General features: G+C 43.6%; 1 protein-coding gene across 1 annotated transcript in view; it reads left to right on the top strand.

Annotated features, from left to right (window-relative positions):
* ADCY2 (adenylate cyclase 2) overlaps nucleotides 1-21,296 on the top strand; it is a 319,427-nt gene that overhangs the window by 81,274 nt on the left and 216,857 nt on the right. Inside the window, exon 3 of the mRNA XM_058680233.1 lies at nucleotides 17,517-17,678. Coding sequence (XP_058536216.1) covers nucleotides 17,517-17,678 — 162 coding nt within the window. The remainder of the gene's footprint in view (nucleotides 1-17,516; nucleotides 17,679-21,296) is intronic.

Here is a 21,296-nt window from a genome sequence, read left to right as displayed (position 1 = left end):
TTGCACATAGAAGTGGGAATGAGGACTGTGGCACTTCAGGCTTGAGTAGGAGAATTAAATCATGATCAAAGACGCAGCAGGAGGCAAATGCTGACACTGGCAGTAGACTTGCTGGCTCAGAGCTCTGACTCATGGAGATTTAAGGAAAGCAATCCAATGTTCTCAGGAACAGGAGGGGCAGCCTTGGGAGTGATGGACTGTGTTGCAGGGGGAGAGGCTGTTCACAGAACACGTAAGGATAGGAAGAAGAATACGCTGGAAATTAAAATTTTCCTGAAACAAAAGAACAGAGAATCAGAACCCGCTCTGCTCCCTCTCATGATACAGTTGATCAAAATGCTTTTCAGTTTTTCAAAAGAAGGTTCTGTTCATTCTTGCCTATAGACACATGGTATCGTTTAGCAGGAAAATGAGACATTTGCTAAAAGTAGACCATGGCAGGTAACATCTGTCTGAAGCTTCTCCAGGAAGAAATCAGAGCAATGGAAGAGTCCCCCTCAACAAGCACAGAGTGAGGGAAAGGGGACACAGCAGTTGCAGCTCATTGACATTCATGAGCAGAGATTTACAAGTAATTTTTAAAAAAAAAATGCAGACTAGAAAATCAGGAGTTCAGAACAAAAGTGGATTAAAACACAGGGAAATATAAGATGTGCATTAACTCATCTTAACGTGCTAAGCTGTGCATTTTTGATTTTGCAAATATTTTGGCAGCATGGTATTTATTTCAAAATGTATTGCTCAATTCAAAGCCGGAACAATCTAAACATGGAAATAAATAAGGCTGTAATGCATTTTAATCCACAGCATTAAATAAATATCCTGGAAACCACAGTGACATAAAACAATGACTTAATACATACATGAGTGGTCCAGTATCTTTGACAGAAGATTTACAAGTCATCCATTGATGTAGACAGTTGGCTTTTAAGGAGACAGAGGGTACCCCTTCACTCGAAGGAATTCAGGGTACTAGGAGCTCTCTATTATCTTTGCATATTTGTAAATATAGCATTATTCTAAATGCAGTTGCTCAAAAAACTGAAAGGCAAGGAAGCAAAGACATGCGTGCGTGTGTATACACACACACTGAAAAAGGAGAAGGCTTGCCAAGATATCAGGCAAGCGGGAAACCACTTCCATGAAGCAGAAGCTAGAGAAGGTTAAGCGAGGCAGAAATAAACTAACAGTGACACATTGTCTGCACACTCCCCAACAAAGATGGGGCAAGGCTGCAGAAATACCTAGACAAGAAAAATCAGGGTTCTTGAAAATGCCACCCAACCAATCAATAAAGTAGAACTTACGTTCCAAATTTTAAAGGGAGTAATCAATAGTACAGACTAATTATTATTCCAAGTAGGTCATCAGTCAAAATTAACTCTCAGATTCACCTAAACCTGTATCATATGGGTAACTGTGCAGTGTTGATGCATGTAACTTAATTCTTTTTACTTACATAAGGGAATAACTTTAGTGCATGTTGTAGATTCAGCTTTGAAAGCATGTTACTTCCCAGCCTACACTTACTCCCTCACTCTCTCCTACCCTCCCCCTTACTCCTTTTCTGATTTTTGTGTTAATTTTATAATGACATACATTCAGTTTATTTCATAATCACAAACTTAGCTCTCCGCTAAACAAATTATTCGACAGTCAGTAGGTAGAAAAGCCACTAATGCTGAAGGGTATAGACAAGAGCTACATACAATAATGACATCTCAGAATGTCTATTTTGCTAATACACCTTGAATTTTTGACTCTATATTAGTTACCACAAATCGTGGAAAACAAATATTTATCATTTGGGGACTGGCTTATTTCAGTAAGAAAAAAAGTGTCAGGATGCATCCACTGTGTGTAAGTCACCTTTGAGCCTACGACCTGGGCTACACAGTCCTGAAGGATTGTTTCTAAGAACAGGAAATTCTGACATTCACCCTTGAAAATACACACGTGTGTGTTTGTGACCAGTGCATGATGTGGTATCCAAAGATGTCCTTAACAGAGTGCTGTTGGGCGCTGGTGATTAAGAGCGATGTGTCAGGGTCAGACTTCAGGACTCAAGTGGACATTACTGTCGTGTCTGTTGGCTGTGGTTACAGAAAAGTAACAAGCGAAAAAATAACCACACCCAACGTCCAGTCTGAGCTTCTAAATATTCTTCCCCTTAGAGAAATAAGAAGCTCTGAGAAATTCTTAGATTTAGATTCTTAGATGTGAAGTGAAAAAGTCTCATTTGAAAATAAGCAATTCAGGCTTATTCAGTAAGTACATACGAGGTTCTGGAAAGTGTAGACAGTCTGTTTCTTAAGACACCTAGTGGTTGAAATGTTGGTGCAAAACTTAGGAAATTCGAACTTTCACACCTGCTTCCAGATCTGCTTAACATCTTTCTTCCACCTCACAAGGATGCATCTGTTTTTCACTTCGTGAACTTTTTTCTGACACACTGACATGATGGTACCTGTAGTGCTTGTCCTCTTTGCTCCCAGATGAAGATAATGTATGAGCGCATGTCCAACTTGGCTGGCTGCCATAGAGGTCCTGATTTTACATCACAGTATGAATGCCATGAAAACAATCAGTCATGCAAATGATTTTTAAAAGATTAACAACTCCAGAACCCAAAATGATAAGCTGCCATTCAATAAAAGAAATTAGTTGCTTACAGTATTAATAGTCAGAATCGTGGGTTTTTGTTAATGTCAAGTTAGTTTTTTTTTTAAAGTGTGATCATGTTTGAGTAAAACTCAATTGTCACAAATAATATTTAGGCAACTGAGTAGCTGATGGTAGACCTGGGGGGAGCGCTATTGATGTGAGAGGAGGTGTTTACACCTGCCCTACCGGAAGAGAATGATATCAGTTTCCCAATAATGAGATGACTCCAGTTCCTCTTCTAAAGGAAGAAACATGGTTCTGGAGAAAGCAGGCATAGGCCGTGAAGAGTCAGAGGCCACCTCCAGCCTGGTGTGGCTTACGATAGGTGTGCTCACTGCCAGGTCCACTGTCTGTGGTGTGGGATGTTCGCTTCCTCTTCCCTCTCAAGGAGAGTGACTGCACTGCTACCCCAGGTGTTCTCACTCAGTGCTGCCACCTCTCAGCTGCAGAGGACCCCTAGCCTAACCTGGCGCCCAGCATCCACAGCAGGACGGGCAGTTTCAACATGGTTGATGTACTTAGGAAGGAAACCAAAGCAGCTACAGGGGACCTTTTAGAAGGGACCAGGCTGCTCAGAGGAGTGGAAAGCTGCTCTCTGTTCAGAAGTTGTCAATGTGACTTCAGAACAGTTTCTGTCCACATTTCTTAAAATCCAACAGTAATGGGGCCAGAAAATGAAATTTGTGCTGACAACCCTGTGGAGGGAACTGAACTGTTCCCTTCCTCTGCATGACCACCCTGGACTACATTCCTGGTGCTGGCACACATTAAGACAGGGTGACATTGGCGTTCCTTGCCAAAACTCCAAAAGTGAGGCTGGACGGCAACCCCTACTATGGGCATTCTTAACAGCCAGTGTTGGGCACAGCTTTCCCTAGAGTGGAGACAGATCTAGTGCCCCATGATACCTTCCTTACCTTGAAGTCTCCTTTAATTTTGAAGGTGTCCAGCCCAGAGGGGCAAGGTTTGGGTTAAATGTCTGCTTCCTCAGCATCAAACGGCATCCCTCACCCGTAACCTGACAGCTTATCCTTAATGGCCCAAGAGAAAGCAATAGGCTAAGGACAAAAGAACCATGTTGAAAGAGAATTCAAACATGTACTCATTTGAGACAATTTAATTGGCATGCTCATGTTTTATGGATTCCTAGTTATACAACTATTCTCCTGGTATAACTGCTGCATGTATTTCTCTTGTAGCTTCTTCGAAGCTTAAAAAAAAAAAAAAGTCTAAATGACCCAGAATTTAAACTGACTTTCTCCAGTATGGTGCTTAACGCAATTAAGAGAGTCCAATATTTTTGGAAATCAGTGGCCCAAATCCTTGGCTCGGGCTCTGTCCACATTTTCCAATAGATGTTCTTAGAGAAGCAAGCTTCTGTGTTGGGGGTTCCTGTGGCACTCCCCATGTCTAGTCTAAAGGAACCTGAACCCTTCTCAAAGCTGCCTGTCGTCTGTCTCCTGGATCACTGGATCCATGAGACTGAACCCGTGTGGAGCATAGGACACAGCCACAGTAGGTACCTGGCAGCTACTTTTTAGTGAACAGTGAAATGAGATGACACTGCATGTCAGATAGTCCTCTCAGTAACCGGATGTTCGCTTTTTACTTTCCCTGGATTTGTGAGAATGTTGTAGGTGATTTTCATTGTTCTTAAAGTTCTCAAGATTTTAATAGTGTCTGAGAGTACTTAGAAATTGAAATGCATCACACAGAACAAATGTACCCATGAAAGTTAAAAAGTAGAGGTGACTATGGGAAAGCAATGATGTGCTTTTTTATGTCTGCTTACTTTTTTAAAAAATATTTATTTATTTTTATTGGAAAGGCAGATATGCAGAGAGAGAGGAAGAACTTGAATTCGATGGTTCACTCCCCAAGTCCTGCAACGGCTGGAGCTGAGCCAATCCGAAGCCAGGAGCTTCTTCTGGGTCTCCCACATGGGTACAGGGTCCCAACACAGGCCATCCTCCACTGCTTTCTCAGGTCACAGCAGGGAGCTGGATCAGAAGTGGACCGCTGGGATTAGAACCAATGCCCATATGGGATCCTGGCGCATTTAAGGCGAGGACTTTAACCGCTAGGCTATCTTGCCAGGCCCTGTCTACTTGCTTTTTTTGATAATTTTGAATACATGTGCACCTTTCAAGGAAGGCAGGAATAATTGTAATGTCACATCAGTTAAATGATCACATACTGGAAGCTGGTGTCATGGCACAGCAGGTTAAGTTGCATTTCAGCACTTGATATTCCTTATAGGATTGCTAGCCCATGTCCTGGCTGCTCTGCTCCTGATCTAGCATCCTGTTAATGTGCCTGGGAATGCAGCAGAAAATGGGTGAATCACCTGCATGGGAGACCTGGATGAAGTTTTAGGGTTTGACTTTTAGCCCAGCCCTGGCCCATGATGCCTTTTGAGGAGTAAACCATTAGATGAAAGATTCATATTCTCTTTCTCTTTCTCTCCCTCTCTGCCTCTCTCTTTCTCTCCCATCCATCTATTTCTCCCCTCATCTCTTCCTCCTTCTCCCTTTCTCTCCCTTTCCCTCTCTGTTTCTCCTCCTGTCGCTTCTATCTCTCTCTCCCTCTCTCTCCCTCCCTCCTTCTCTCTCCCCATCTCTCTTTCCCCATCTCTCTTTCCCCGCCCATCCCTTTCCTCCCCCTCTCCTTCCCTCTTTCTCTATCTCTCCCTCTCCCACTCCTCCCATACTCTCTCTTTCTACCTTTCAAGTAAATAAATAAATAGATAAGTCATTGAAAAGCAAGCAAATGCTTCTTTTATACTGATTTGGACAGGAGAGGGTAGTGTTGGGTCCTAGGCTTCCAGTTCACATATGCCAACTAAGGTTTGAGGCACCTGGGGAAGGTCTTTTACCTCTGAATTTGGTTTCCTTATCCGGGTCCATAGCCCTTCCTCACAGGACTGTTGCACATAAGGTTAGCTGTTTTGAGGATTGTTAACGTGAGGAGAGAGGACACAGGGCCCAGGAGGCTGTGGAGGAATTGGTGGTGGAGAAAAGCACGAGTGGTCATGAAGCGTCATGTGAGAGTGTGTTGGGCAGAGTTCTACTTCAGTCACTAGTGGAAGAAAGTTATCCAATATGTTTTCAAAAGGCCAAAATGGCATTTCAGGGAGAGGGAAAGAGCTTGAGTGTTATCAAAAGGAGCAGGACACCACTGTTTCGTCATAGGGTCCGTCCTGCATGAGAGTTGACATGCACAAGAACAAACCATAGAAGACAGACTTAAGGGAAGTTTCACAGAGCTCTTGATGTGGAGCTGCTCTTTGGTGGAGATGTGCTTCCAATGCCTCAGCTTCTGGATTGAGGAAAACACCTGGTGGCTATCAGGAACCAGCAGCAGCCCATGCCATTCTTACCTGATTGGCTCATATTTCTGTAAATAGCATAGTATGTGCCATAAGGGTGGCATGAACCTGAAAGTCAATCCTGAGAGTGTAACTTAATGTTCAGAAAGACCACATCTAGTGCAACCCGCAGAGTTCCACCTGAAGTCTGAGGGCACGGCGCCGCAGAAGGGACTTACTGCCAGGGACCACACCTGCTCTGATGACTGCCCTCATTGTAGGACTTTGAAGGAGGGAGCACAGGAAGTTTGGGGGACCGTCATGCTGATGGACTGGAGTTGGGTTTGTGGAGAAAGGTGTTGTATAACTCAAGAAAGCCCCACTGAGCCAACGCAGAACTAAAATAATTTGTTTTCACAGCTCAAAAATATGCTTTTTTCCCATCAAGACTTTCCTCTTTCAGTAAGGAATAAGAAAATGAAGGCATTAGGAATTTAGAGGGTCATTTTGTGTAGAAAGCCCGTTGTGTATGCACTGCTGTGCTGGTTGCTGACTTATGTAGATGTTGAGTGCACACGTAGAAAACAGAGTCCCCAAACAATATTTGTTTTTGGATGAATAATTCACTCACTTTCTCTGCATGAATTTTTCCCATCTAAAGCACTGGCCTTTCATATTAAATAAGTATAATGCTCCAGAAGAATATGGGCATGAATATTCATAGGAACAGAAACAGTGAGTATAAATACAAGCCTTTTACATAACATTTTAATTTTTTTTATCGGACCTTAGTTTTTTTTTTTTTTTTTCACTTCTCCAGTGGCATTATTGCACCTGATTTTCCAGGATTCTGTTTCTTCTGCAAACCCTGCTGATTATTTGAGGTAGTGATCACCTCTTTTCCAGACTGCTCCAGCAATGTTTTCCTGTAGTAAATGGAAATAAGGTAGTGTTTGCTTCTGGCACAGTCCATCAGCCATAAATTCAGCCTAATGTGAGGCCAAGCACTCAACAAAGTGTTTGTCTACACAGTTGTAAGAATGTCAAAAGAATAAGCAAAATATAGTAAGATCACGTACCCTGAAATATGGAACACTAGTCTATGCACATTAAGTACTCCTAAGATTACATTTGAGTGGTTTTATGGAGTGGCCAATGATTTAGAAGTTAAAAACCTTTATTTAGGCAAAACTTACATGGATGTATGCTAGACTGAGCAGCAAAGATCTCCTTTTCCCAGTTGCTGGAGGGTGGAGTGAAATAACTCGTGTTGGAATAGAACGAGGAAGACAAATAGAAGAGAAGGTTGAGGTTTCCACCCCCCAGAAAACCAGGGCTTTAGAAGCAGCCTTACACTTGTGGCATGGGTTGATGAAATCAGAGTAGAGATGTCAGGGTTTCTTCGCAGAGGAGATGACTGAGACGGCTGAGGGTTGGAGCACATAGCTGTCTGTATATGCACTGCCCACAGTGCTCACGGCTTGACTTACTTGGAATGGCCAGGGGTGAGTAAGCCCTAGACTTAATAGCAATGAATCACTGTACAATTTCAGTCTGAAGATTCATGAAAGTCAAAGTTACTCTGCTGGCAATAGGACAAGTTAAATTTTGGACACACTGTCACCAAGTGATATCCTCATGCCAGCTTACAGGGAAGAAGGGTTCTTCTGACGGGTAGGTCTGTGCTAGTCGAGTGCAAACATCAGAGATCGGGTGAGGAGTGAAAATGATCATGCCCTTTTAAAAAATCTGTATTCAGAGTGTGGGAAGTTCTCTGTTACTTCCTGGACAGAAAAAGAAGATGTAAAAATCATCACAAAGGACTTCATTTCCTCCGAATCAAATAGCTAGCACATATGAACAGACTTGCTGTTTTCTTTCTTTGAATTTAATGAGAAAAATGATTTTTAAGGGGGTAAAGACCTCCTAGTGTTGGAACAAGGGTGTTGGAGTAGGTTGGCTGGATTGCCTAACTTTATTTATTTTGGAGTATGAATGCTGATGAGTGGGTGGTTGTAGCTTATGTCGCTCCCTCTGTTAACCTTCAGAGATGGCACTAGCTGACCTTTCAGCTTCTGTGGAGAATCAGGCCTGCTGCTTGGGGTGCTTTAGGGCTTGCAAGATACTCCTACCCTTAGCACCCCATTGTTCCTAAATGAAGTTGTTTCGTTTGATGCTGCCCATGGAGCTGGTGTTACAGTGCAGTCGGGTAAGCTGCCCGTCAGATCACCACATAATCACAGTTTGAGTCCCAGCTGCTCCTCTTCTGATCCAGCTTCCTATGAAAGTGCCTGAGAAAGCAGCAGAGGCTAGCCCTAGTACCTGGGTTTCTGCACCCACATGGGCATCTGGGTGGGATTCCAGGCCCCACGGTTCAGCCCTGGCTCAGCCCTGGCTCAGTCCTGGCTGCTGTTACCAGGTGAGGGTGAAAGATCCATCTGTATGTCTTTCACTATTATTTTCATGCTCTGTTTTAAATAAAGAAAACGAATCCTTGAAAAATATGCCGCTCATAAAATACTTGGAGATAATTGAGAGACCAATTTGGGACTGAATGATACTCTTCCAATTTGTGAGGCTACTTTAAAAATTCATGGAAAATTCAAGTATGAAAAACAATGATTCCTGGGTTTCAGGAATTTTTGCACCAAAATCAACTGTTCATCTCTGTTTTCTATGAACTTTTTCAAGTGCCCTCCCACTGAGAAGTGTTTCTGAGAATGTTGTACCTTTTCTCAATTCTTCCTGGATGTTCTCACTTTTCTTGGCCATGTGACTACTATTCAAGTTACTTGTTTGAAAGTCAGAGGTAAGAAAGAAATGTAGATCTTCTGTCTACTGGTTCTCTCTTGAAATGACCACAGAAGCTATGGTGGCTAGGCTGTGTACAAGCCCAGGGCCTGGAAATGTATCTGGTTTTCCCATGTGGATGGTGGGGGATGCAAGAACTTGAATCGTTCTCCACTGCCTTCACAGGTACATTAGCAGGCAGGCTGATCCAGAAGTGAAGTCATTGGGACTTGAACTGGTACTCACATGGGATAGCTGGCATTTCAGGCCGCTTCTTAGCATACTGTGCCGTAACACCAGCCCCTTAAAGTTCCTTTTTATACATCAGGTTGGGTTTTGTTGTAAACCAAAATGTAATGTGGAATAATCTGTTATTCTAGCCCCAAGGAACACAATTGAAATATTTAACACTGAGCATGTGGATGGCCCGCAATGAGATGCAGGCCTGAGGTTGGATAGTGATTGGTGAAAAGTTTACTGATTACAAGTCCTGTATAGATCTGGCTTCAATTTGTTACATTGTAGAGGTTGAGTTTATTACGCTTGTGATAAGGGTGGGATGAAGGGGGGAAGGACATTTCCATCAGAGGACTAAATACACATAGGTGGAAATTTCCCTTAAAATTCAAGAAACGTCAGATGTCTTACAAATAGGGACCTTGTTGGCTGACAAAGCATGCCTCAAATTGTAGAGTTAAGATCAATGCTAGTGAATAAGTGAGTTCCTGATTACTAAATAAAGAGGGAAATAACACATGTGGGTGGATGGATGCCTAAAGCCAAACAAAGGATTGTGGAGAGAAGGGCTTGTGGTCTCATCAGCCTGCTCATGGTGGAAGCTGTTGTGGATGGGCTGAGAACAAGAGAAGGCGGCCTTCCCTTCACTCTCCTAGTAGGCAGAGGTTTTGTTTTCCTACTATTCTCTGTTAAAGCTTTTTAACATTCATGATATGCCTCCTACCTGTTTTAAATAAAAGAAGCGCAGTGAAAGTTATCGTTTTACCTTGGAATCCATCATCAATCTCTCCAACTCTGAGTAATGATTTCAAAACAAGAATGAAAGCTACCCAGTGATTCATGATTTTGTCATTACTCTTGGAGCCCTAGCCTTCCATCAAAGAACATAATATGTGCTCTTTTGCTTAATGATAGAACATTTAAAGAAATGCCTTTGTATTTTATAAAGGTGCAGTCGATAGTCGCAGCATAGTTTTGGCCTTAGAAAACAATATTGAAAAAATGAAATTTTAGTTGTCATGGATTATCAACAAGCGTTTTTATCTTGCTTTATGATCATAAACATCTTTTTTGTGTGAATTTGTTCAGATATTGTGTGGAATAGAATAGAGGTTCCAGAAAGTATCAAAAATAGAACTTCCCTGAACTCCAGTCATCCCACTCGTGTATGTATACCCAGAAGAAATGAAACCAGTAGTTGGAAGAGATATCTGCACAACTGTATTCATTCTAGCCTTATTCACAACAGCCAAGTTTTGTAATCAGATTAAGTGTTAAGGGAAGCATGCATAAAGGGAGTGATATATATATGTGTGTGTGTGTGTGTGCGTGTGTGGATGGATGGATAGATAGATATGTGGTCTATATCATCATGTGTCATTTGTAACACCTTTATTATTTCAGAAAGCCTGTAGGAAATGTGTGTTACAAAACAAAATGCTTGGAATTAACTGTTTCATACCAGAATGAACATCTTTAACTCCATCTTCCATGAACTGTGTCAAGCACTACTTTACACATGGAATAAATGAAGGCTGTAAAAAGAAGGAAATCCTGTGACTGCATGGGTGACTGATGGGTATATGCCAAGGGAAGTAAGACAATCATGGAAACACAAACCCTACTTGGCCTCAGTTCTGTGTGAACTCTTAAAGCTCAGCTTGTTGTGGGTAGTGGAATGGTAGTTACCAGGAGCTGGAATTGGACAGATGATAGGGAGCTGGATGGGAAGAGGGGCACAAATGGGATCCTGGCGCCTACAAGGTGAAGACTTCAGCTGCTAGGCTACTGCACCAGGTCCTCATTGTGGTTTTAAATGTACATTTCCCTATTGATTTGCACATTTTTCAAATACTTGTTGGTCATTTGCATGTCCAATTTTGAGAAATAAGAATATGGGCTTTTTAAAAAACTGAATTTCAAGATTTCTAGCATTGGAATATGATGCTAATTAACTACTCAGCACAATCATAAGAATGTTTTCTTACAGTTTTTAATAAAATTTGTGTCTTTGGAAATTTAGCTGCTACATGAAATACTAATGTATCTTTGTTTTCTCAGAGATTCATTGGAGACAAAAATGATTAAGTGTTGCTGCTTCTAGTTATAAAATACTAACATTATGTTCACTGACATGCCATTTTCCTTAACATTGTTAGCATAACAAAATAGAAAATGTTTCTAATGGTGTATTTCTCCATACAGCCACTAAGATTTACATAACTAATCCTGATTATCTTGGTGATTATGGATATGTAGACATTCTAGACGAGAATGTAGCAAGCAGGAAGGCTTATTAAGATATGAGCATGGAAGCACCATTTGAAAGAAAAATGCAGATGCTCCATTTTTAAGTTCCTTTTGGTGTGTCTGGAGACTTTTTGGCTTGTCCTTGAATTTCAAAGAAAATGTTGACCCTTACAGTGAAATTTATTGGCCTTTTGCCAGAAGCTGAGGCAAAAGTGGAACCGGGGCAGATCTTGTTTGTGTAGAGTCTGAGTTCCCTTATCTCCTTGAATAAGCTGGACCTAAGCTCTTTTTCACATCCATAGGAATATCCTGTCAAAATTGTAAAATGGCTTTTTAAAAAGCTTCGTCCCATTTTTTAGATCCATAAACTGTAACTGATATCCTGAATATTGAACCATAATCTCTGATTTGCCCATGGACCACGAGATGCTGCATAGAGGATACTTGACATCTTCATTTTTGTTTGATCTGTGTTATAGACTTGATGCTGAGTGTTGAGTTGTGTTTCTAAAATCTTATTTAGAAATGGGGTCTTTGCAGATATCATCAATTAATGATGAAGTCACATTAAACTTACGCTGAGTAGCAACTCAACAATTGGTGCCCTAGTAAGAAGACAGAAATTTAAACAGAAGCACATGTGAAGGTGCAGACATGCAGGTGTAAGGGCATGTGGAGATGGAGGTACAGGTCAGAGCGATACGCCTGCCAGCCTGTGGATAGCTTTGATTGCTGGAAGCCACCAGAATCTGCCAGGAGAGAGACATGCAGGCACACAAACACACTTGACACATCTGACTGAAGAAGTCATGAAGTCATTGGAGCTTCCAGTCCCCTGAGTCCTGTGCTGTTGGAAAAGATGGGTCCCTGCATGTCTTTCAGCTCATCCCTCTGCTTGCACAATTCTGGGCCTGCCTTTCACACTTAGAGCTCAGAAACTCCCATGTACACTGAGACTCTTCTCAAGGAATGTGCCTTGCTGTGTCAAAGCCAGGGGGCCTTTCCCTCCAGAAAGAAGGTGGACTTCTGTTTGAGGAAGTGGTGGCTACATTCCCCTTTGTCCTTGCATCACAAGTTTTCTTTGTATTGGGCCTTGTCATAAGTGGTCTTCTTTGGGAGCATCTGTGTTGCCAGTAGCACATGCACAGGGCACAGCAAACATGTAGCAAAGGATATGTCTTGTTGGCCCATGAACTGAGTTGAAAATCAGTTGATGGGATTTGCAAGGGGTTGTTCCTCAGGGCTGAGCTGTTACCCACTCATGGGAGTAGCTGCCTCAGAGATCATGTCAAGCATCTCAAACATCATCATCTCTTCATTCTACTGGTTAGGTTTGGCTTCAGGTTCCATCTCAATCTTGAAAATGTTTTTGTCTAGGACACAGGAGCTCCTGGTAGAAAGACCAGGACGTACTGCTGTGCACACTCTGTGTTCCCTGACAGCTGGTGCCTGTCCAGTTCATGGATCACTGCTGCTGCCACAGGCTCCTGCAAACTCTGTCCATTTGAGTTTTTGAATGTATATGGACCACATAGATGAATAACAATTCTAAAACTATATGCATCTAGCTGACAGGGAGGCCAGGGAGACCAAGGAGTAGGTGGAATGGCCTGAGACATTCATTTAGCAAGTGGACACACAGTGAAGCACATTTGGCTCGGGCCATGTTGGGATGCAGGAGAGTTTTCCATGTGGATATCATCACGGACATCACCCTTGTCAGGTGCCGTCTCCAGTCATGAGTGCTTGCCTACAAGTGAGTCAGTTCCTGCCCTCAGGAAGTCTTTAGGCTTATGGTGCGTGGGGAAGAATGTTTACAAATAAGAAAGAAGTACGCAAGCCATGAGTCAGTAAAGCCAGGGAGGGGGCTGGGTCATGGAAGGAAAGTATTTTCCATTTTATATCTGGTGGTCAGGGTGAGCCAGAGCAAGCTTTCATTCAAGGGAGAAATGTGTTAAACTGGGGGTCTTAAAATTCAGGAATCTGGCTGTAATGTGTTGGCTATTAAGAGGAAAGAGAATGTTGCAGCCAGGGCTCAGAGGAAATGCACACAGCTCTTAGGTAATGGGAATTTGTGATGCCACGAGTGACATCAGTAAGGAAATGTCACATGGATTGTGGCGCACCTGTCCTATGGAACATTTTTGCAACTAATGAAAGTAAATTATTCATTCACATCAATTGACTTGAGAGGTGATCATGATGTATCATTAGGTGAAAAAGGGAAAGTGCAGAGTATTTTATATTTTAAAAAATCCAATTTCTGTAAGCATAGCACCATATGTGTTTGTGTCTGTAACCTTGGTATCAGTGGGGTTCTCTTGAACTGTGCTTAGGAACCCTGGAACTTCACACAAGTTTACTGACTATTCACATGAGCAGCGTGGGACAGCTGAGGCTCTGCTGCTCACCTTGGGACCCAGGCCGCATGCTGCACTGTGCTTCAGTGCTAGCCAGAGGCAAAGAGCGTGGGAAAGTGTGCACTAAGTTTTAGACTTCCTACCCACTTGTCAAAGCAAGTTGTGTGACCATGTCTAGCTCAGAAAACCAAGGTGAAGTGCATTGATTCCATGTGCACAGAAGGAAGAAAGGTGGAGGAACTTGGCACAGGGTCCCCATGGCTACACAGGAGGAATGAGGAATGCAGTTGGCAAGGAGGAAGGAGATGCTCCACCTTCTTTGGTCCAGGTTGGGGAGAAGAGAGAGGACATTGTCACAGCATCTGAGTGTTGCCCAACTAATGGGAAGGCAGTGAGCCAGCTTCATAGCAGAGATGTGCAGCAACAGGAAGAGAGCAGCCACAGACTGAGTCCCAAAGGAAGAAGAAAATGGGCTCTGACTGTGCGTGTGAATGACGGGGCCATGAAAGGTGACTCCTAACCTGAAACTCCCATCTTGTTGGAGGTGGCACCATCACAAGCAGAACCATGTTATCTCAAGAGAACAGGCTTAGGGTAATATGAGTGCCCTCAGCTGGTTTTAAACTTGTGAGTCCTGATGTTCCACCAGCAGATCTGTCGGAAGATATGCAAGAGACATATTGAAAGCCATTGTATTGAAGCGAGTGAGGCCACTGTGAATCCTGCCTCGGCCTGGCGTTTCTGAACATGTCATGGTGATTGGATCAGTGGCTTCTGTCTTCACCATATGTGGAAGGCAATTCCTATGTCCCCATGGGGATGTGCAAACTCGGGACTTGTGGGAACACTTTTCCAACACATTCTTTAAATGTGCCAAATCTATTTTTATTTTACATATGCCCCTGTTTAAAATTGCACTGATAAACCAAGTTTTAAAGCTCAGATCTTTCAGTGGGATGGACTACCCTCAACCATCGGACTTGACACAGCACCCTTCTTCCTGCTCTACTTGGCGACATTCCCTGGGTACCACTGGCTCTGCTCCTGAAATGCACTATTAGACCCTCAAACTTGATGTCACTCAGTTTGATTCATTGTTCATTAAGAACTCCATGTTGCCATCAGAAAAAAGGGATACCTCACAGGGTCTCTTAATTTTGGAGAACTGAGGGTCTGTTCTCTGATGATTGTCAGTCAACTTACCAGAAACTTCTATCACAAAGCCCAAAGTATTTGGTAAAGGTAATAACTGGAAATGATGTTACCACATTAAAGAAACTCAAAATTGAACTTATTGAAAGATAAGACAATCTCAGAGAAATGCTGATGTCCTTGCATTATGAAAAAGATGCATCATTTTAACAAGTGCGCTGATCATCAGTTCTGATATCTGGACATATTTAGCAGTCCTAATAGGATGAGGCTTATAAATAAATGTAATGAGTGAAAGTAGCAATTTCCCAATTAAAAATCGTTCCTATAAATTTGGTGACTGTAGGGATTCCAATGTAAATATGTAATTTTTTAAGTAGGTGATGACTTCATATTAGTTGTTTTTTCTAATTCTGAAAGAAGCTGTTCTCGTAGCCGTGTCGTTCTCTGGCAGAACCTCTGAGATACTAGGAAGGACCTGACCTCTGGCACTCACTCCATGCTCCACTGTTTACGACTGGCTTTGAGTTGGGAGTCTTAGTTCCAACAGCTCACCCTGTGCCTTCTGTCCCTGGCAAGAGGTTGGTGAAGGAGGCAGCCTGTCCTCACAGTACAGGTCACTCGGGCTACCATGAAAACCCTTCCTAAGAGACCTCGGGGTCTGCACGTGGTGTGTGGCTCCCACCCTGGGAGGTTTGGTGGCCTTGGTTTCCTGTCTCCTGTGTGGAATGGAAGTGGTGGGCTGGAGGCCCTGCCACATAGCAATGCTGTGCTGAGACATATCTTCAGAGTCTTTTATTTATTAAAAGGTGTGAGGAAAAAAATATTTACCCGGAAAAAAATTCTATTGCTATGGTAATCTGTTCAACCACACATTTTGGCCCGAGGACACACATAAATATAGAGCGAAGGGGAGGAGATGGGGGCAGGAAGCAGATGGTCTCCACCAACGCGGGCTTCCCTGTGCCCATTCGCAGTGGGTTTCTCCCCGGCTGCCACTTGCAGGCATTATTGGTGATAATTCAGGATCCACCCCGTCTCCTCATGGCAGAGCAGGTGCTGCAGGGAAAGCTGAGCTGTCCCATGAAGTCTGGAATGTGGGGCTGCCTCACTGCTGTACACACTTGGAGAGCTGGGATCCTGCCCCCGCCCCCGCTGCCCGCCACAGCTTATGCATCTCCATTCCATGGGAAACTCCAGGGAAAAGTGAAAGGATGCAGCCATGGTAGTCCCACAAGCACAGCAAGGAGATGCCAACCTTGAATGGTGGCCTGGGACATTGCTTTAGGCTGTGTGTGTGTGTGTGTGTGTGTGTGTGTGTAGGTGCCCCCAGAAGGGCAGGAGACCTCGGGTCCTTGCCAGTTGCCTTCCCTTTAGATCCTCCTGGACTGGAGTCCTCTGTTCACTTCCTGTTGTGTGCAGGACAGCTGGGGAGACCTCTGAATGTGCTTCTGGCCATGCTGGGCTTTGATGTCTCTTTCCTGTGACACAGACCAGCTACAGGGGTTGGCATGAACATGCCTTTGCCTTGCTTGCTGGCACGGAGGAGCCGCATGCCACCTTATCTGGCCTCAGTTCCTGGCCCTCTGCATTTGCCACCTTTTAACCTTCATGATGCTTAGTGTCTCTGTGTTTTTCTATAATAGTAACTGACGTATTTGGTTACCCACTGACCACTTTTTCTCCAATTCCAAACATGTGTCTCAGCAGTGTCATGTGGGTTCTATCATGTATCACATGTGAGCCATTTGAAGTCAAGAACAGGGTGCTCGCTTCGGCAGCACATATACTAAAGTCAAGAACAGGGCAGCACCTAGTTAGCTTCCATTTTATACAAGTATTTCTGTCTGGTTTGAAAAACTGTTTTCATCTGCATCGAATGAAATTTGGTATCTCTTGAATGACTATTCTTCATATCCATTCCCGACCACATTGCCTGCCAACCAACAGTTGACTTCTGTCTCTAGGAATTTGCTTATTGTGTATGTTTTACAGCAATGGAATCCTACAGTGCAGGGTGGTTTCCTCAAGCTCACTTCATTTGGCAAAATGTCTTTGGAAGCCTATTCACATTATATTGTGTACCTGTGCCTTATTCCAGTTTGGGCTGAGTATTATTCCATAGATAGGTATACCATGTGCTGGTTACCATCCATTCCATGACAGATGTTTGGGTTTCTACCTGTGGGTTGCCGCAAAAGGGTCATTATGAACATGTTGGGAAGGGGGCTTGACTTGTTTGAGCACCAGTTTTCCATTCTTCAATGAGAATAGAATTCTGGTATAGAAGTTATTCTGTTGTTAACTTCATGAATAACTGCCGAACTGTCCAACAGTGGCTGAGCCACCTGTAACCTGTTCCATTTTTGTAATACTTATCCATGGTGTTTGTATCTTCTCTGTTCCTTCCCAGGTCAGCACCTGCTGACCCTTCCCAGCTTCACATATACCTTCAGATATTGTCTTAAACAACCCAGGGTGTGCCCTCAAGAGTAGACCCAAACCGTGGTAGTTCCAGCTGTGTTTTTCTGGTGTTCAAAATTGTTGGGGTCCCATTTTTTCTCTGTCACAGGCATCAGTTGTAATCCAGTAGAGTTGTAATCCTGTAGAGTTGTTTGACATGCAGTTCTGTTTTCCCAGGATGCCAGTTCTGAAGTCATCACATGTCAGCTTGACTTCTGCAGCCTCTGATGGGAAGGAATGAGGGAGCCTTTGGGAGCCAGGATGTTCCATGAGCCCATATTGTTCTCTTGCAGGTGTCTTTCTTCCTCTTCATCATCTTCGTGGTGTACACCATGCTGCCCTTCAACATGCGAGATGCCATCATCGCCAGCGTCCTTACCTCCTCTTCCCATACCATTGTATTGAGTGTCTGCCTGTCTGCAGCTCCGGGGGCCAAGGAACACCTGGTCTGGCAGGTAGGTGCCCCTCTGGATCTTTGCTGATGACCTTCCACATCTGTCGTGGTCATGGTAGCAGGGTGCCAGGAGCTCTCCATAGTGTATCTGCTGTCTGATACCTGGAACTGCACCTCCCCACTCCTTCTTTTTGTCCCTGGGTAATACCTCTGGGTGGCCAGTCACACACCACCACCATCAGCATCAGTGTCACTTAGCTGTCACAGTTACTTGAAGAACCCACCTAACATGGCAGTTCCATGTTGGTTAATGTGCAGCTTAGTGTGATTTTGATAGTTAAAAGGTGTTCTTACTGTGGAAAAATTTACAGCACTGAATTTGCTTTTCCCCACCTCTCTCTACCTTGACATCCAAAACCTTCTCTTTATAGAGAACAAAATAATTTCTTCGTTTCTTAATCTTCTGGCAGGTCTCGAAACTATTTAAAATACTACCACAGCAAATTGTGCCTTGCTGATAAATGGCATTTGGAAAAAGCCATTCTATTTAATTAGTTAAAAGCACTTAAAAAGCTATTTGCTTTCCTGTTATGTACATCCATAAACATGAAGGTTAGTGACTTGCAGCTATTTGTAACAATCTTGTTTTTTCTTCTGAAAAATGTATGTTGTTGCTCTGTGTGTATCAAATAGCAACAAATGCAGTGGAGATGAGAGAATTCCAGTCAGGAGCAGCTCTGTGTCGGTAGAAATGCAATTTGAGAGAGGATTGCCTGGGCCAGGGCAGAGTCCAGCCACTGGGCTTCACTTGGTGAGGTGTTTCATGTGGAACCTGGAGGTAGAACTTGAGCTTCTTACTTGTGTCTGTTTTTTCTTTACCTCCTATTGGATCTGTTCCTCAGGGTGTTTTCCCAAAGCCAGCAGCATGTTCAGTAGGAGTAGGCAGCAGGACCTGTGCTCAGTGAGTTCCCTTGGTCAACACTGTGCAAAGGCTATGGCCTCTGGTTTGGCACATTGGGTTGAGGTTTCCAGCTTCTTCACACATCATCAATAAGCATCACTTTCAGGAAGTGGAGTAAATCCATTTTCTCTCTTTGTATCCCATATGATGTGTACCAGTTACCTGCACTGAGGAGCAGGGAGAGACCATTTAGTAAAAGAATGCAGATGGAGGGCTTTTGTTTTAAAACATTTAATTGATCATCAGATTATATTTTTAGTGTCATAAATAGCAATGTACTGGTTTATTATACATATGCATTGTGTAGTATCTGTCAAATTGGTACATCCATCACCAACCCCGGCTGCACATTAGATTCCCACCACTTACTTGACTTACCCTTGAAACCTTATGCTCTTGAATCCACGTCATCCTGTCTCTGGCAACCACTGTTTTACTAGAAAGAGCAAACTGAGCCGTGCCTGGAAGAGGTTAGAGAAGGGCTCCTTCACACAGGACCTCAGCCTCATAGTTGCTTCCATTTGTTGCATGTCGCCTGCCTTATCTGGACTCACTGATGGGACAGGTTGTCTTCCTTTGTAAAATTCACTCTGCTTCCTCCCCTGACTTTGAGTCACTAGGCTCAGTTTCACCATCAGGTCCAGGTCAAGGGTGGGGATGCTTCTTCTTCTTCTTCTTCTTCTTCTTTTTTTAATGACTCATCTCTCTGTTCAGATGGCAGAGTTAGAGAAACAGGGACAGATACAGACTTCCCACCTGCTGATTGACTCCCCACGTGACCACAGCCACCAGGGCCAAGCCAGGCTGAAGCCAGGAACTTCTGTCAGGTTTCCTGCAAAAGTGCCAGGGACCCAAGCACTGGTTTCCCATGTGCGTTCACAGGCAGCTAGATCAGAACTGGGAGCAGTAGAGACACAGACCTGTGCTGCGTGTGGTGGCTTAACTGGCTGCTCCGCAATGAGGATCCATGTGGGGGTGTTTTTGCAGGAGCAGAGGGCCTACATCTGCCCAGCTGGCTCCTATGCTGAGATTCACTGTGAGAACATCTTGCTTACAGGGCTGTGGGCATTCGGTCATCTCACGGCTCTCCACACCTCTGGGATCACCTGGAACATCCCATGGACATTTTTGTGCCTCTCTTTGTTGCACTGAATTGGGTTTAGAAATTATTTCTATTTTCTTGTATCAGTAAAAAAAACTCTGAGAGAAAACGCACCTGAAATTTTTATTACTCAAATACCACAGCCAACAAAGAAACATGCTTCTTATCAGCAGACAGCCAGAATAGGACAATTCAGGAGCAGCAAAAAGAAAAAAAAATGTTTGTAGTATTTCACGTGAGAATGACAGGGAAAGAATAGGGAAAAAATGAGATCTGTTTCCCATCCCTTTAGAAATAATTTCATGATGATTTCAAATCTGGTAAGGGTGGATATGCCAACAGAAAGGAAATGGGAGACTTTGAAAGAGAGCAATAAGAAAGGGGCCATAGTGCTTTGGGCCAGCGCTGAAATCCATCCTAAAGTGCTTCCAGTTTGAGATGGTAATGTTCCAACCTAGTTAGCATGCACTAGACGTGGTGGTTACTTTTCTGTGGTATAATTGTTTAAAACAACACTGCAGTGAAAGGATACTGGTTGGATGTAGAGAAAGCCATCACCCATGCAGGATTGTCCCTGTCTCTTGCCTTCTAAGCCTGCAGGGGAGGAGTGTGTTCAGCCCAATTTTGCAGGAAGCATTAATTGTGTCAGTGTATCTCCTGACATTGGTGATGCACTGGGCACTTGAAGTACTCATCTATCAGTCAGCACGCTGGTGACTTGGGGGAAAACCTTCCCCGTTTTCTGGAGTTACAGAGCTGCTTCTCAGGGAGTTCATTTGACCCATGTTTGCCATGGGACATGGTGCCATCTCAGGCTTTGCTGGATCACTTAGGTGAAAGCATTTTAACTTTCGGCTGAAAATTATGAGTGACACACTCTAACATGTTTCAAGCCTAAGGAGTGATGACTTGGGAATTTCCAAGGTGCTCTTTTTCCTGGGTGATGCTCAGACCCCTTCACATTCCCCCAGGTGCCAAAAGTGCTGAGCTGAGAATCCTACAGGATGATGAGCTCTCAAGTCCCCTAAGTCTTCAGTCTACAACAGTTCCTTAATCTGTGATGGATTCTCAGACCTGTACCACCTTCAAGCTCACAGGTCAGTCCTTTGAGAAGTCTTTCGACATGAATTCGCCAGATGTTTCCTCCTGAAAAGACTCAAGCTCCGCCTCTTTGAGGAGTCACAAAGTGATGGGGTGGAGGCCGTCTTCTCACAGCGCTTTTTTGGGGGCACAGCTTTGATTCCCTTAGTGCTGGTGGTGTTTGTTGGTTTCCTGGCTCTGTCCACCAGTCTTTCCCACTTTGAAATTATTGATTTCATCTTCTGATTAATATATATTTGGGGGGAAAGAGCTTTGAAGCTAGGCACCTGTCCTGTTTTACAAGTCTTCTGTGTATGCTGTTATTGAATCTGTATCTATACAGTGCTGCTTTTGTGCTTGGTCTGGGGGGCGGAGGTGGTGACTATGTTTTACCATCACAGTTTGTGGTGTACGCCATGGCTCAGAGTCATCCCACATTACGCCTTCATTCTGGCTCTGTGCCTCCTTCGGCATTTGAGTATGCCCTTACTTTCTAGTCCTTGATGATGTTTCAGGCCAACTTAAAATCTTCCACC

The sequence above is a fragment of the Ochotona princeps genome, chromosome 23, assembly GCF_030435755.1.
Source record: "Ochotona princeps isolate mOchPri1 chromosome 23, mOchPri1.hap1, whole genome shotgun sequence".
Classification (NCBI taxonomy): Eukaryota; Metazoa; Chordata; class Mammalia; order Lagomorpha; family Ochotonidae; genus Ochotona; species Ochotona princeps.
Note: the sequence above shows the minus strand (reverse complement) of the source record. Positions and strands in the feature narration are given on the sequence as shown.